Below are 13902 nucleotides of genomic sequence, written 5' to 3'. Positions count from 1 at the left end.
ACTTCCAGTGTTGGTTTCCAGGATGTGACAGGCAGTTACAACAACTGTGGGACAACGTGCTTCAGGGGAGATGCAACGATTTTATGATACCCTTCAAATGGCTCTGAGCACTATGGGACTTAACATCTGTGGTCATCAGTCCCCTAGAACTTAGAACTAGTTAAACCTAACTAACCTAAGGACATCACACACATCCATGCCCGAGGCAGGATTCGAACCTGCGACCGTAGCAGACCCGCGGTTCCGAACTGAGCGCCTAGAACCGCTAGACCACCACGGCCGGCTTATGATACCCTTCCCAAACGAACAGTGCCTGCATACAGGACAGACAGTGTGCAACGTCGTATTGACTCATGCTGCTAAATTTGACTCAGTTTTGTAATCACTGAAGTAACATCACATGTGCTATCAATGTGTGAAGTTTTTTTTCTTTTCCTCCTCCCCTTCTGAGTGCTTCAGATTCTGTTGGGCAGTCTATGCAGTGTGAATTATATTCAGTAAAAGAAAATGAACTGAGCCATGTGTCCCACTGTTAAGACGCTGCAATCGTATTTGGGAAGGCGGCGGTTCAAATTTTTGTCCGACCATCCGTATTTACGCTTTCCATTATTTCGTTAAATCTCATAAGACGAAAGCTGGGATGGTTCCATTGAAAGGACACGGCCTGTTTCCTTCCCCGTTCTTCTCCAATCCGATCATATGGTCCTCGTCGTTGAGCGAACGTAAATCCTAATCTTTCTCTTTACTTTCTTGAAATAAAATGAATGGATCACTGGCCCTGAAATGAAGGAAGTAGCACTGATGTGAAATGATTAGAGAGCGGTCAGACATGCAGCACGGCTGCGTCTACAGCAGGCACCTTATGGGTTTTATGTCTGGTGATGTGCAAGGGATTTTTAAATGAGCCCAAAGTCTGTATGAAATATTTACTGCTGTTATGGGTAACAGAGAGAACTAACCGTGTACCGGAAGAGAATGTTAATTTATTTTTCGTTGAGAGGATGTCTCTGTGGCATAGCATGTGATGGTCGATGTGCAGACAGGCATGAAGACAGGAGAGAAAGCATTTTGCCACACAATGTCAGAACACTTCGTGGTTCTCCCCTCTTTGTCTACAGCTCTAACCATAGAGGTTACTCCCTGATGTCTTAACACAAATTCTATCATCGTGTCCCTTCTACGTTTCACTGTTTTCTGTATGTTTCTTACCTCATCATTCTATATCTTACCAGTCCACCTAAGTTTTAACATTCTTCTGCATCAGCACATCTCAAAAGTTTCGATTCTCTTTTGTCACGGTTTTCCCACCATCCATGGTTTACTACCATACAATGCTGTGCTTCAAATGTGCATTCTCAGAAATTTCTTCCTCAAATTAAGACCTATGTTTCATATCAGTAGACTACTCTTGGCCAGGAATGCCCTCTTTACTTGTGCTAGGCTACGTTTCTTGCGTTCATTGCTTACCCGTAACGCATAATTTTGCTTCCAAGGTAGCTGAATTCCTTAATTTCGTCTATTTCGAGATCACCATTTCTGATGCTAAGTTTCTCGCTATTCCACTTTTCTAGTACATCTCACTACCTTTATCTTATTGCCGGTTTACTTTCAATCAGTATTCTGTAATCAGGAGACATTTCAAGTCATCCAACAGATCCTGTAATCTTCTACACATTCACTGGGAGTGGCAGTGTCATGAGCGAATCTTACTGTTAATTTCCACCTTGAACTTTAACCTCACTCTTCAACCTTTCTTTTGTTTCTATCATTGCTTCTTCGATGTATAGATTCAACAGTACTGCATCCCTTTCTTACACCTTTTTTAATTCGAGCAGTTAGTTCTTGGTCTTGCAACGTTACACTCATTCACAACAAATATGCGCACATAAGACACAGCTCTCACTTATCATCAAGGGAAGGAGCCAATGTGAGCGCACAAAGAACATACTTTCCGACGGTCGGCTAAAGCCACCTCGTGCGACGCCCTAGCCATGAATGCCACACGAGATTTTACACCAAATATCGTCATCATCGTCATCATGCAGCCTTAACACTTTTAATGTGAGCACAAGAAATTTGAGCACTTATGCCTGATACTGTCGCCATCTTGTTGTAACTTCAGAATTCGATTCGTGGCCTGTGAATATTCTGATGTATCAGATGCCACATATTGAACGGCAGGAGCAAAACATTACTAATAGGTAGTTCCTTTTTGCATACTATCAGGTTACAGATGCAGGCAAGACAGATCGACGAGTGGTGTTTCAACGATCGCTGCCTACTGAATGCGTTGGAGAACTATCCCGCACATATTGTGATCTTAGGTGGAAATTATACTCATGAGTTATGTGGTTATTTTGATGGGTTAATTACTCTTTTGTGTTCGCAGTCAATGACAAAAAAACGAGGAAACAACGTCATTAGCAGTGATGGACGCTATAAGCAGAAGGAAGACACTTATTCATCTCTCGATCACTTTTTTGATGAATTGTTCAATATTTAAACGGTAGCTGTATCAAACCCTTTTTCAGATGAAATGTATTGTGCAAGTGTGTGTGTGTGTGTGTGTTTCTGGGGCATAAACTTCATACTTGTTGTAGCGTAGCTCAAAGGCTTAGGGCTTAGCTATCACTACTTCCTTTTAGATCGCACACAACCTACAACGCCAATGCAATGAAGTCGGTAACAGATTAATGCAAAACAATTACTTGTACTTTTATTTACATTCTGACATCAGCCACTCGCCTTCAGTTGAAATTATGTCAAAATCAGCTAAATGGCAGCAATAAACGCAGGACTGGCGGTAGTGGAATCTCTAACGTCTGAGCGGCACTTACTGCGACAGATATCAAGTCATTTTTCTAATTCCTTATGTGATGCTGAGGGCTGCCTGTTTTCGACGTACGTATCATCAAGCCATTAGCGTTGTATCCGGTAGAAGACAGGCCCGCTCTGTATCGGGGCAGCCAAATCGCTCGGAAGCAATGACACTTCAAGTTACGTACATCGGCATTCGTGAAGGCTCCGACAACGTAAGGGACTGCGATGCCCGTCAGGTTGGCGATGCTGTTCACGATGCCCGTCATGGTGCCCGAGTAGTTGGGCGAGGTCGTCTGCATGTTCATGTAGGGCGCGGCGCAGTAGGTGGACAGGCAGAAGCCGCTGATGGCCAGCATGGTCACGACCACGGCCGTGTCGTCCACCAGAGTCACCACGATCAGCGTGGCGGCCGGCACCAGAGTGTCTGCACACACACACACGGAGCAGCCGTTACACACTAGTCTCGCTGCCACTCGTCGCTCCGCAACAAAGAGAAAACAAAAACACACGGTACACTCAAACTCCTATGACAGTTTTCAACAGAAATATACATATTCCCCCCAAAATAATTTACTGACCGGCACAATCACAACTACTTCAATAGGAAATTGCCGGTTTCAGTCGTCAACGGCCATCCTCAGGTCGTAAAACAGAATCCATGTTTCACTCCCACCAGTACAAAAACCACGACGTGGTTTCTGCCGTGGTGGAAGTGACTCATGGCGTCCGTTTCATGACCTGAGAATGGCCGGTAACGGCCGAAACCCAAAATTTTATACTGAAATTGTACTGATTGTTTTGGACAATAAATTATTTTCAAAACAAGCAATCAAACGCGTCTCCAGTACGAATAAAATGTCGTTCCTTCTAAAACACATATTGTCTAGCAATTATTTTAACCGATTTGACTGTAGGTTATGGGAGACATGTATCTATTCCTAAATGGATAAGCCAGTGCATGGTGCACATATAGGGTTGCAGCTTGCCTATCCAACGGCTTCCAGGGCCAACAAAAATTTTATTTTCAATATGTCCTATAGTTACTGACCGAATTAAAAACTTTTAAATTCTGGCATAATCTTATTTATAGATTCTCCCGTTACATCTTGGTAGAACAATTCAATATTTAAGGTTGTACGGTCGCAGGTTCGAATCCTGCCTCGGGCATGGATGTGTGTGATGTCCTTAGGTTAGTCAGGTTTAAGTTCTAGGGGACTGATGACCACAGATATTAAGTCCCATAGTGCTCAGAGCCATTTTAAGGTTGAATAACGAGTGCACTGTTCTTGCTCTACTTATTTCTGTGTATTTCAAACAAGTTTCCAGCTTATTGCGCCATCTTAGGAAACAACTGACTAGCGTCGGGAAGGGGCAGTATTTCTTAGGTAACCAAATATTATAAGCGAAGATACAATCCACTTGCTTTGGAGTGTTGTGCATCAAACATGTTCCTTAGCGTTGAAATTGCAATTAATCCAATGATCGATTTTAAGCACGATAAATAATTAAACTACACAATATTACACGTTAAATGGTTATAATGCTGAAATTTGTTAGTTCTTGGAATTGGCTGAAAAACTGTCAAACTGAATACTCTCTATTTATGTTGTGAAACAAACATGTTTTTTAACATTATAAATTATACTTTAGGCAATGGACAATATTATACACAATAATAAAAATACACAATCTTACAGCATTACAGGCTATACTGTTATGATACCATAGTTCGTAAGGTCGTGACATTGGTTGAGAGCTGTCTAACTGTAACTAATATTGTGCAACAAACATGTTTTACTTTGTAAATTACGTTTTATGCAATGGATAATATTAAACACAGTACAATGTTCAAATTCACATTATTACAGTGTTACAATTTATAGTGCTAAAGTTTGTGGAGAAGGCAAGGTAAGGAATAGTAAATTCTAATGTGTTTCAATTTTGTGTAGGGCTGTGTGCCATTGTGGCTGACTGTGGGTATGGGGCTGGTTGATTGCAGCATGTGAAACTTAAAAGTGCAGATGCGTATAGCTGTAATTGAACATTTAGAACCTCCCATACATAATTCAAAATATAAACTGTGATACTGTAATAATCTGTATTCTAACCGTGTACTGTGTTTAGCGTTATCCATTGCATAAAATGTTACAATGTGAAACATGTTTGTTGCACTGTATAAGTTACTAGTGCTCAGCTAGACAGTTCTCAACCAATGTCACGAGCTCACAAACTATGGCACCATAACAGTACAACCCGTAATACTGTAACACTGTGTATTTTAATTATTTTTATAACATTGTCGATTGCCTAAAGTATAATTTACAAAGTTAAATAACATGTTTGTTGCACAACATAAATTATCTCGCAAACTTCGCATTATAACCACATAACCCGTAATATTGTGTAGTTTAATTATTTATTGTGCTTAACAGTGTCCATTGTATGAAGGGTAATTTCAGTGTTCAGAAACAAGTTCATGCACAGTACTCTATGTAAGTGGATTATATCTCTAGAATGAGATTTTCACTCTGCAGCGGAGTGTGCGCTGATATGAAATATTATATCTCTGCTTATAATGTTTGGTTACCTAAGAACTAGTGTCTCTTCCAGACGATACTCATTTATTTCCTGAAAATGGCTCAATAATCTGAAAACTAGTTTGAAATAAACAAAGAGCAGTAGAACAAAAAGAGTGCACTTGTTATTCAGCATCAAAAAGAGCTGTCATAATCTAAACATTAAGAGGAACGGCCTGCTTATCATTAAACTTTCGCTACGTGAGAGGGCCCCCATGAAAAACGAGAGATCGTAGGACAACGAAACTTTGTGGTAACATTTGTAAAGACGAGCGGAAGAAAAATAATGAATAAACTATTGAAAGAAACACACTTTAATTTCCACATGAGAGGGTAAGATTTGTTAATTGCGTACCGTGTATACGTTCCAGTTTACAAACTTTGCTCATTGTGACAACCATATGCATCTACGACAGCCCTGAAAAGCTCTGGACATGCCAAGGGTGGTGCATGGAACGATCAACGATCGTGACACAGCTCGTGCGCTGCTTGAAGATCGTGCATTGCGTCCAGCATTCCAAGCCACGGCAACAGTAACTTCTTCAACAATTTTGTGGCGAAATTGGCCGTCGGCCTCTTGCAGGAGTGGTTCTCTGATCGGCAGTTAATTTGAATTTCCAAATCATATTCTTCAAACCCCATGTGCAAAGAGGACATCTCCGATTTCGCAAAGAGCAGAGGCACTATTTCTGTTGTTTGGATAGAGCTTAAAAAGCTAATCCAGACTGTCTGTCTGCAACTCTAATGCACACTGATAGTTGTGTTTCTACCCTAGGTCACCGTATTAGTACCGGCGCCTAAAGCACTACAAACAACGTAAACCTTGAAGCACACAGTCTGAACACCTTTCCTATAAAGTCTGGTGCCCATACGATGATGATGATAATGATGATGATGATGATGGTGATGATGTTTGGTTTCTGGGGCGCTCAACAGTGCGATTATCAACATCCTTACAAAGCCCCAATCCTTACACAGTCCAATCTAGCCACTTTCACGAATGATGATGAAATGATGAGGACAACAGAAACACCGAGTCCCCGGGAAGAGAAAATCCCCTACCCGGCTGGGAATCGAAACCGGGACCTTGTGAGGTGCCCATGCGATAGTTTTCCTTCTACACTGGCTGAAGTAGCGAAAGTTTGAAAGGCGTATATATAACTAAAAATATCGATGTGTTTTGGTATGTTTGTCATCATTATAAGCATCTTTGACACCTGAACACATAAGTGAGACGTATTCTTTAGATACCAGATGTATTATTGAATGGAGCTCTGGCGAGCGAATGAGTAAGATGGAGAGAGGGAGAGAGAGAGAGAGAGAGGAGAGAGGAGAGAGTTTTTGAGAGTGTTGTGTAATGGTACATTGAGAAGCTTGGTTAACGGACGTGCCGCACAGAGAACGAATTTTATTTGAGATGCTCCCTAATGTCTAATTAAGAATTAAAGATAAAGGATGATTTTTAAGAGGAGTTTATGGAGAGAAAGGTCCTCAGGAAAAAGGTAATCTTTTATCTTCGTTTATAAGTATTTCAATGAAAGTAATCCTCCCTGTAGACGCGTGCATGTGTGGAATCTCCAACAACAGCGAACGTTCATGGTTTGTATTCGCCTTTGTTATAGGCCTATGTCGTTGACGTCAGTCTGTTGTATAATTATGGAACATGTTTTATGTGTATTTGTTATGACGTTTTCATGGAACGAAAATCTCTTCCATAAAAATCAACATGGAATCCGCGAACAGAGATCCTGCGAAACTCAGCTTGCTCTGTTCCCGCATTAGATCTACAGCGCTGTAGAGAAAGGCACACAAGTAGATTTGTTCCTTGACTGGAGCAAGGCGTTTGACACTGTTTCGCACTGTTGTGTAGTGAAAAAAAGTACGAGGTTACCGAATATCGGGCCAGATTTACGAGTGGCTTCACACAGAACTCAGCAAGTCGCTCTAACCGAAAAAAGGACAGATGTAAAATTAATTTCTAGAGTACCCCAGGGAACTGTTTACAGTGTTTATAAATGATCTATCAGAAAGCGTCGGAAGCTGTTTAAGACTGTTCCCAGGTGACGCGTTTGTCTGTAAGAAAGTAGCAACGCCAGAAAACGGAATAGATTTGCGAAATGACCTACAGTCTCCGGCAGTTGACGCTGGTCGTGGATGAATGTAACATGTTGCGCATACATAGAAAAAGAAAGCCATTACTGTACAGCTACACTATTGATGAGAAACTGCTGGAAACGGTGTGTACTGAAAAATATCTAGGAGTAACTATCCAGAGCGGCGTTGAGTGGAACGACCACATAAAACAAATAGTAGGAAAGCAGATGCCGCACTGAGACTCATAGGAAGAAGTGGCTTACAAGGCGCTTGTTCGACCGATTCTTGAGTATTGTTGATCGATCTGGGACACTTACCAGGAAAGAATGATAGAAGCGATAGAGATGGTGTAATCGGCGAGAGAGCGTTACAGAGATGCTAAACAAACTTCAGTAGCAGATGCTGCAAGGGAGCAGAGAGTACTTCCTCTCTCAGATATCTCGTGAAATGACGACGACGAGAAAATTCGAGAAATTAGAGCTAATGCAGGGGCTTACTGACAATCATTCTTGCCATGCGCCACTCGTGAATGGAACAGGGAAGGGGGCATCAGTTAACGGTTCGAGAAGTACCCTCCGCCACACACCGTCGAGTGCTTGCTGCGTATTCATGTTGATGTAGATGTAATACGAGCCCAGTACCTGGCGAGATTATGTGACCTGCCTTTGGGTAAACAACACAGACATCTCGGTTTAGTAACTTTGACACTAAACGTTGAATTTCTAATTTGTTGAGACCAGTGACCGTGCCCTATCACTAAGGTGCAAGTGACGCTATTTTTCTACAAGACAGCACAATGCCACATGTTGTTCGTGCCGTCCTGACCTACCTTGATACAGACAGTGTTCGACTGTTGCCCAGCTAGCATACTCTGCAGATACCTCACCCACTGAAAAAATCTGGTCATACGTTATTGAGAGACTGTCCGCCACTGTCGTTGATGAACTCTGGCTTAGGACTGAAGCTGCATGGAACGACGTACCCGTTTCTGTCATCCAAGTTAAATTCGAGTATGTCCAGTGAGTTTGGAGCCACTGTTGCTGCTAGAGGGGGTAGGTCTGTGCTCTAACTCCTCACCCAGTGTACTCCCAAATCACCAACTTATTTAGTCATGTAATCTTCAACTAGTCTTTATAAGCACAGTAAATAAAATTTCGTTATTTTCTATCCTTCCTGGTGTTTTAGCAATTTTAGTGGTCAGCAGTGTATTTCCAGCAGAACAGTGAATCAGTAATTTTCACAGTATTTAAGGATAATCTAGCTGAGAAAACGAGAGTGGGCGAAATTTCAGTCTGGTTTTCTTGTATCTGATCAGGACTGGAAATACTGCAAATTAAAAACTTCCAACTGAAAAAGAAAAACAACGGAAGATCTAGACGCAATCTCACTGAACGATCACGTACATCAGTGGTTCCAAACCTCGGAGTAAAAAGAAACTTTCCAAGGGTTAAAAACAAAAGGATTCGATTGTGTTTCCGTCACAAAACGAAGTTATTCATTTTTAAGAGATCATTAATATTATCAATAGTTCGTAACACTGTAACACTGATTACGTAAATTACCGATAATAATATTTTTTCAAATACTAGAGTTAATGCATAAGACAATGTGGTGGAGGTTGGAGCTTGTAAAATAAGTGTATCTTCCACACAGAGTCCGTCACTATAGAAGTACTTTCAACTACGTACCATGCAACTATAAGAGTAAAACTGAAACATGCGCCTCACTTATACTTGAATATCTCGTGAAAATGACTTCTCCTAGTTCACGCAATTGACCATAAATTGACTAATTACTCGCTTCACAACAGTTACACGACCGAAATGACAGCACAACATACTGCTGTAGCGCCTAGGTATTATTGTTATTATTATTATTATTGTTGTTAGTGGCAGTGTTCAGACATAAGGGGAGGAGGAGGAGAGAAGTGTTGAACGTCCCGTCGGCAACGAAGTCATTAGAGACGGAATGCAAGTTCGGATTATGGAAGGATGGAGAGAGAAATCGGCCGTGCCCTTTCACAGGAACCAGCCCGATATTTGCCTGAAACGATTTAAGTGAATCACGGAAAACCTAAATCCGGATGTCCGGAAGCGGGTTTCAACCGTCGTCCTCCAGAATGCGAGTCCAGTGTGCTAACCACTGCGCCATCTCGCTCGGTGTCGGACACAGAGTTTGGCAGCCTGAAGTTCAGGACTGTTATAACTAAACCTTCCCTACTTGAGAGGCCCCCAAGTAAAACGAGTGATCGTACGACAAAGGGACGTTGTGGAAATATTTGTAAGGAAGTGCGGAAGAGAAATAACAAATAAACCATTGAAAAAAAGACGTTTTAATTCTCACATGGTAGGGTCAACTTTTGAATTGCGTACCATGTTTAGGTTCAATGTTATTTAGGTTGCAGGTTATAAAACTTGTTGAATGTGACGATCATCTGCATCCACGAAAATCTGGAACCCCATTAGAGATTGCTCGGCTGCTGCTCGAAACATCTCAGGTGGGATGTTCCCTCGCTATGCTTAGCCGGCCGGGGTGGCCGAGCGGTTCTAGGCACTACAGTCTGGAACCGCGCGACCGCTACGGTCGCAGGTTCGAATCCTGCCTCGGGCATGGATGTGTGTGATGTCCAAGGGTTAGTTAGGTTTAAATAGTTCTATGTTCTAGGGGACTGATGACTTCAGAAGTTAAGTCCCATAGTGCTCAGATCCATTTTTTTTTTCCGCTATGCTCATCTTCAACCTCCAATGTGTTTTAAGCGTCCCGTTGATAAACCCTGTCGTTCGGGTGATCACAGCTAAAAATCAAACAGGTTCAAACCCGGTGATTTTGGTGGGCACATAGTTGCAACGATTGGTCAGCGATGCGGTTTTCTCCAAATTTGTCACGGAGTAACAGATGTCATGAGCAGAGTGAGGTGGAACTTCACAGAGCATCAAAATAGTTGAGTCAAAAGCACCTCTCTTCCACAGGCAGAGAAGCAGGTAACACTAATGTGTGCCGTTCACGCCATATGTCCTTGGTCCTTGGCGTCCGAGTTCCACCTACATACGGGCGCCTAACGGCACGTCACAACACTAACGCTACTAATAACAAAAATTTTGCAGTGCACGATCTGAACAGTATACATTGAATAGTAGGGGCGAGAGACTGCATTCATGTCTTACACCCTTTTTAACGTGGGCACTTCTTTCTTGGTATTCCATTTCTTATAATTTCCTTTTTAAGCCGGGCATTTCGTTCTTGGCCTTCCGTTCACATTATTCCGCTTTCGTTCTTGTACGTATTGTGTACTTTTCGTCTTTCCCTATACCTTATTCCTATTTTTCTTAAAGTTTCAAACATCTTGCACCTTTTTTACATTCAGTACATTGTCGAATGCGCTTTCAACGTAGTCACTTCCAATGAACATGGCTTAATTTTTCTGAAGTCTTCCATTATCAATCCAAAACCTGTCATGTCTGCCTCTCTGGTATCTTTCCGAAAGCCAAACTGATCGACATCTACTAGCTTAGTTTTCTTCTCCATTCTTCTGTACTTTATTCGTGTTAGCTGTTAGCTGACACGTTAAGCTGGATGTGCGATAATTCTTGCACTTATCTGCCGCTATTCCCTACGGGATTGTGTGGACGAATGGACAGTATTTTTTCTATAGTCTGATGTCATGTATCCAGTCTAGGGCCCGAGTTCGATTCCCGACTGGGTCGCAGATTTTCTCCGCTCAGGGACTGGGTGTTGTGTTGTCCTAATCATCATCATTTCATCCCCATCGACGCGTAAGTCGCCGAAGTGGCGCCATATCGAAAGACTAGCACCCGGCGAACGGTCAACCCGACGGGAGGCCCTAGTACACGACATTTTATGTAGTCAGTCTCATAGATTCTCCACATAAACTTTAGTAGGCACAATCCCACCGATCTTAGATTTCTATAGGAATATTGTCTATCCCTTCTGTTTTATTTAATCTCAAATCCTCCAAAGCTCTGCTAAATTCAAATACAAGGTGCCCTCTGTCTTCAGAGGAACAAAAATGGAAAAAATTCAGAAACATCGTCCAGTACGCCTTAGATAAGTTCGTACCGACTAAGGTCCAAAGCGAGGGGAAAGATCCACCGTGGTATAACAATCATGTACGAAAGGTACTACGGAAACAAAGAAAGCTTCATCATAGGTTTAAGAGTAGTCGAATCATAGCTGATAAGGAAAAGCTGAACGAAGCGAAAAAGAGCGTAAAGAGAGCAATGAGAGAAGCATTCAACGAATTCGAACATAAAACATTGGCAAACAATCTAAACAAGAACCCTAAAAAGTTTTGGTCATATGTAAAATCGGTAAGCGGATCTAAATCCCCTATTCAGTCACTCGTTGACCACGATGGCACCGAAACAGAGGACGACCGAAGAAAGGCAGAAATACTGAATTCAGTGTTCCGAAACTGTTTCACTGCGGAAAATCGTAACACGGTCCCTGACTTCAGCCGTCGCACGGACGCCAAAATGGAAAATATTGAAATAAACGATATCGGAATTGAAAAACAACTGCTATCACTTAGTAGCGGAAAAGCATCCGGACCAGACGAGATACCCTTAAGATTCTACAGTGATTATGCTAAAGAACTTGCCCCCTTTCTATCAGCAATTTATCGTAGATCGCTGGAAGAACGTAAAGTACCTAGCGACTGGAAGAAAGCGCAGGTCGTTCCCATTTTCAAGAAGGGTCATAAATCAGATGCGAATAATTATAGGCCTATTTCGCTTACGTCAATCTGTTGTAGAATAATGGAACATGTTTTGTGTTCTCGTATTATGACGTTCTTAGATGATACAAATCTCCTTCATCATAACCAACATGGATTCCGCAAACAGAGATCATGTGAAACTCAGCTCGCCCTATTTGCCCAAGAAATTCACAGTGCCGTAGACACTGGCGAGCAGATTGATGCCGTATTCCTGGACTTCAGGAAGGCATTTGATGCGGTTCCGCACTTATGTTTAGTGAAAAAAATACGAGCTTACGGAATATCGGACCAGGTTTGTGATTGGATTCAGGATTTCCTAGAAGAAAGAACACAACATGTCATTCTTAACGGTTCAAAATCTGCAGATGTAGAGGTAATTTCGGGAGTACCGCAGGGAAGCGTGATAGGACCTTTAGTGTTTACAATATACATAAATGACTTAGTTGACAACATCGGTAGCTCCGTGAGGCTATTTGCAGATGACACGGTTGTCTACAAGAAAGTAGCAACATCAGAAGACTCGTACGTACTCCAGGAGGACCTGCAGAGGATTAATGCATGGTGCGACAGCTGGCAGCTTTCCCTAAACGTAGATAAATGTAATATAATGCGCATACATAGGGGCAGAAATCCATTCCAGTACGATTATGCCATAGGTGGTAAATCATTGGAAGCGGTAACGACCGTAAAATACTTAGGAGTTACTATCCGGAGCGATCTGAAGTGGAATGATCACATAAAACAAATAGTGGGAAAAGCAGGCGCCAGGTTGAGATTCATAGGAAGAATTCTAAGAAAATGTGACTCATCGACGAAAGAAGTAGCTTACAAAACGCTTGTTCGTCCGATTCTTGAGTATTGCTCATCAGTATGGGACCCTTACCAGGTTGGATTAATAGAAGAGATAGACATGATCCAGCGAAAAGCAGCGCGATTCGTCATGGGGACATTTAGTCAGCGCGAGAGCGTTACGGAGATGCTGAACAAGCTCCAGTGGCGGACACTTCAAGAAAGGCGTTACGCAATACGGAGAGGTTTATTATCGAAATTACGAGAGAGCACATTCCGGGAAGAGATGGGCAACATATTACTACCGCCCACATATATCTCGTGTAATGATCACAACGAAAAGATCCGAGAAATTAGAGCAAATACGGAGACTTACAAGCAGTCGTTCTTCCCACGCACAATTCGTGAATGGAACAGGGAAGGGGGGATCAGATAGTGGTACAATAAGTACCCTCCGCCACACACCGTAAGGTGGCTCGCGGAGTATAGATGTAGATGTAGATGTAGATACCGACCTGAATTTTTTATTTTAACATGCCATTAGAAAGTTCCTCCTCATCGTGGGAGGAATTCAATGCACTCTTTTCTCCTATCTAATCTCGGCTCTGCATTTAAAAGTGGAACTCCTGTTCCTCTCTCAATGTTTATGCTATTTTTTTTTATGTCGCCGAAAACTGTTTTGATTTGTATCCTGAATCAGTCCTTGCGACAATCAGTTCCTTTTCAATTTGTTCGTAGTTTTCTTGCAGCCATTTCGCCTTTGCTCTTCTGCACTTTCCAGTTATTTCATTCCTAACTGACTTATATTACTGCATTTCTGACTTTCCCTGAACATTTTTATATCTCCTTCTTTTGTTGATCAATTGAAGTGTATCTTCTGTTATCCAC

At 42.0% G+C, this 13902-nt stretch overlaps 1 protein-coding gene across 1 annotated transcript in view; it reads right to left on the bottom strand.

Moving 5' to 3' along the window:
- Nucleotides 1-13902, bottom strand: part of LOC126474347 (sialin-like) — a 68782-nt gene that overhangs the window by 16163 nt on the left and 38717 nt on the right. Inside the window, exon 4 of the mRNA XM_050101814.1 lies at nucleotides 3006-3244. Coding sequence (XP_049957771.1) covers nucleotides 3006-3244 — 239 coding nt within the window. The remainder of the gene's footprint in view (nucleotides 1-3005; nucleotides 3245-13902) is intronic.

Source organism: Schistocerca serialis, chromosome 4 (assembly GCF_023864345.2).
Source record: "Schistocerca serialis cubense isolate TAMUIC-IGC-003099 chromosome 4, iqSchSeri2.2, whole genome shotgun sequence".
NCBI lineage: Eukaryota > Metazoa > Arthropoda > Insecta > Orthoptera > Acrididae > Schistocerca > Schistocerca serialis.
This window is presented reverse-complemented; position numbering and strand designations above follow the sequence as displayed.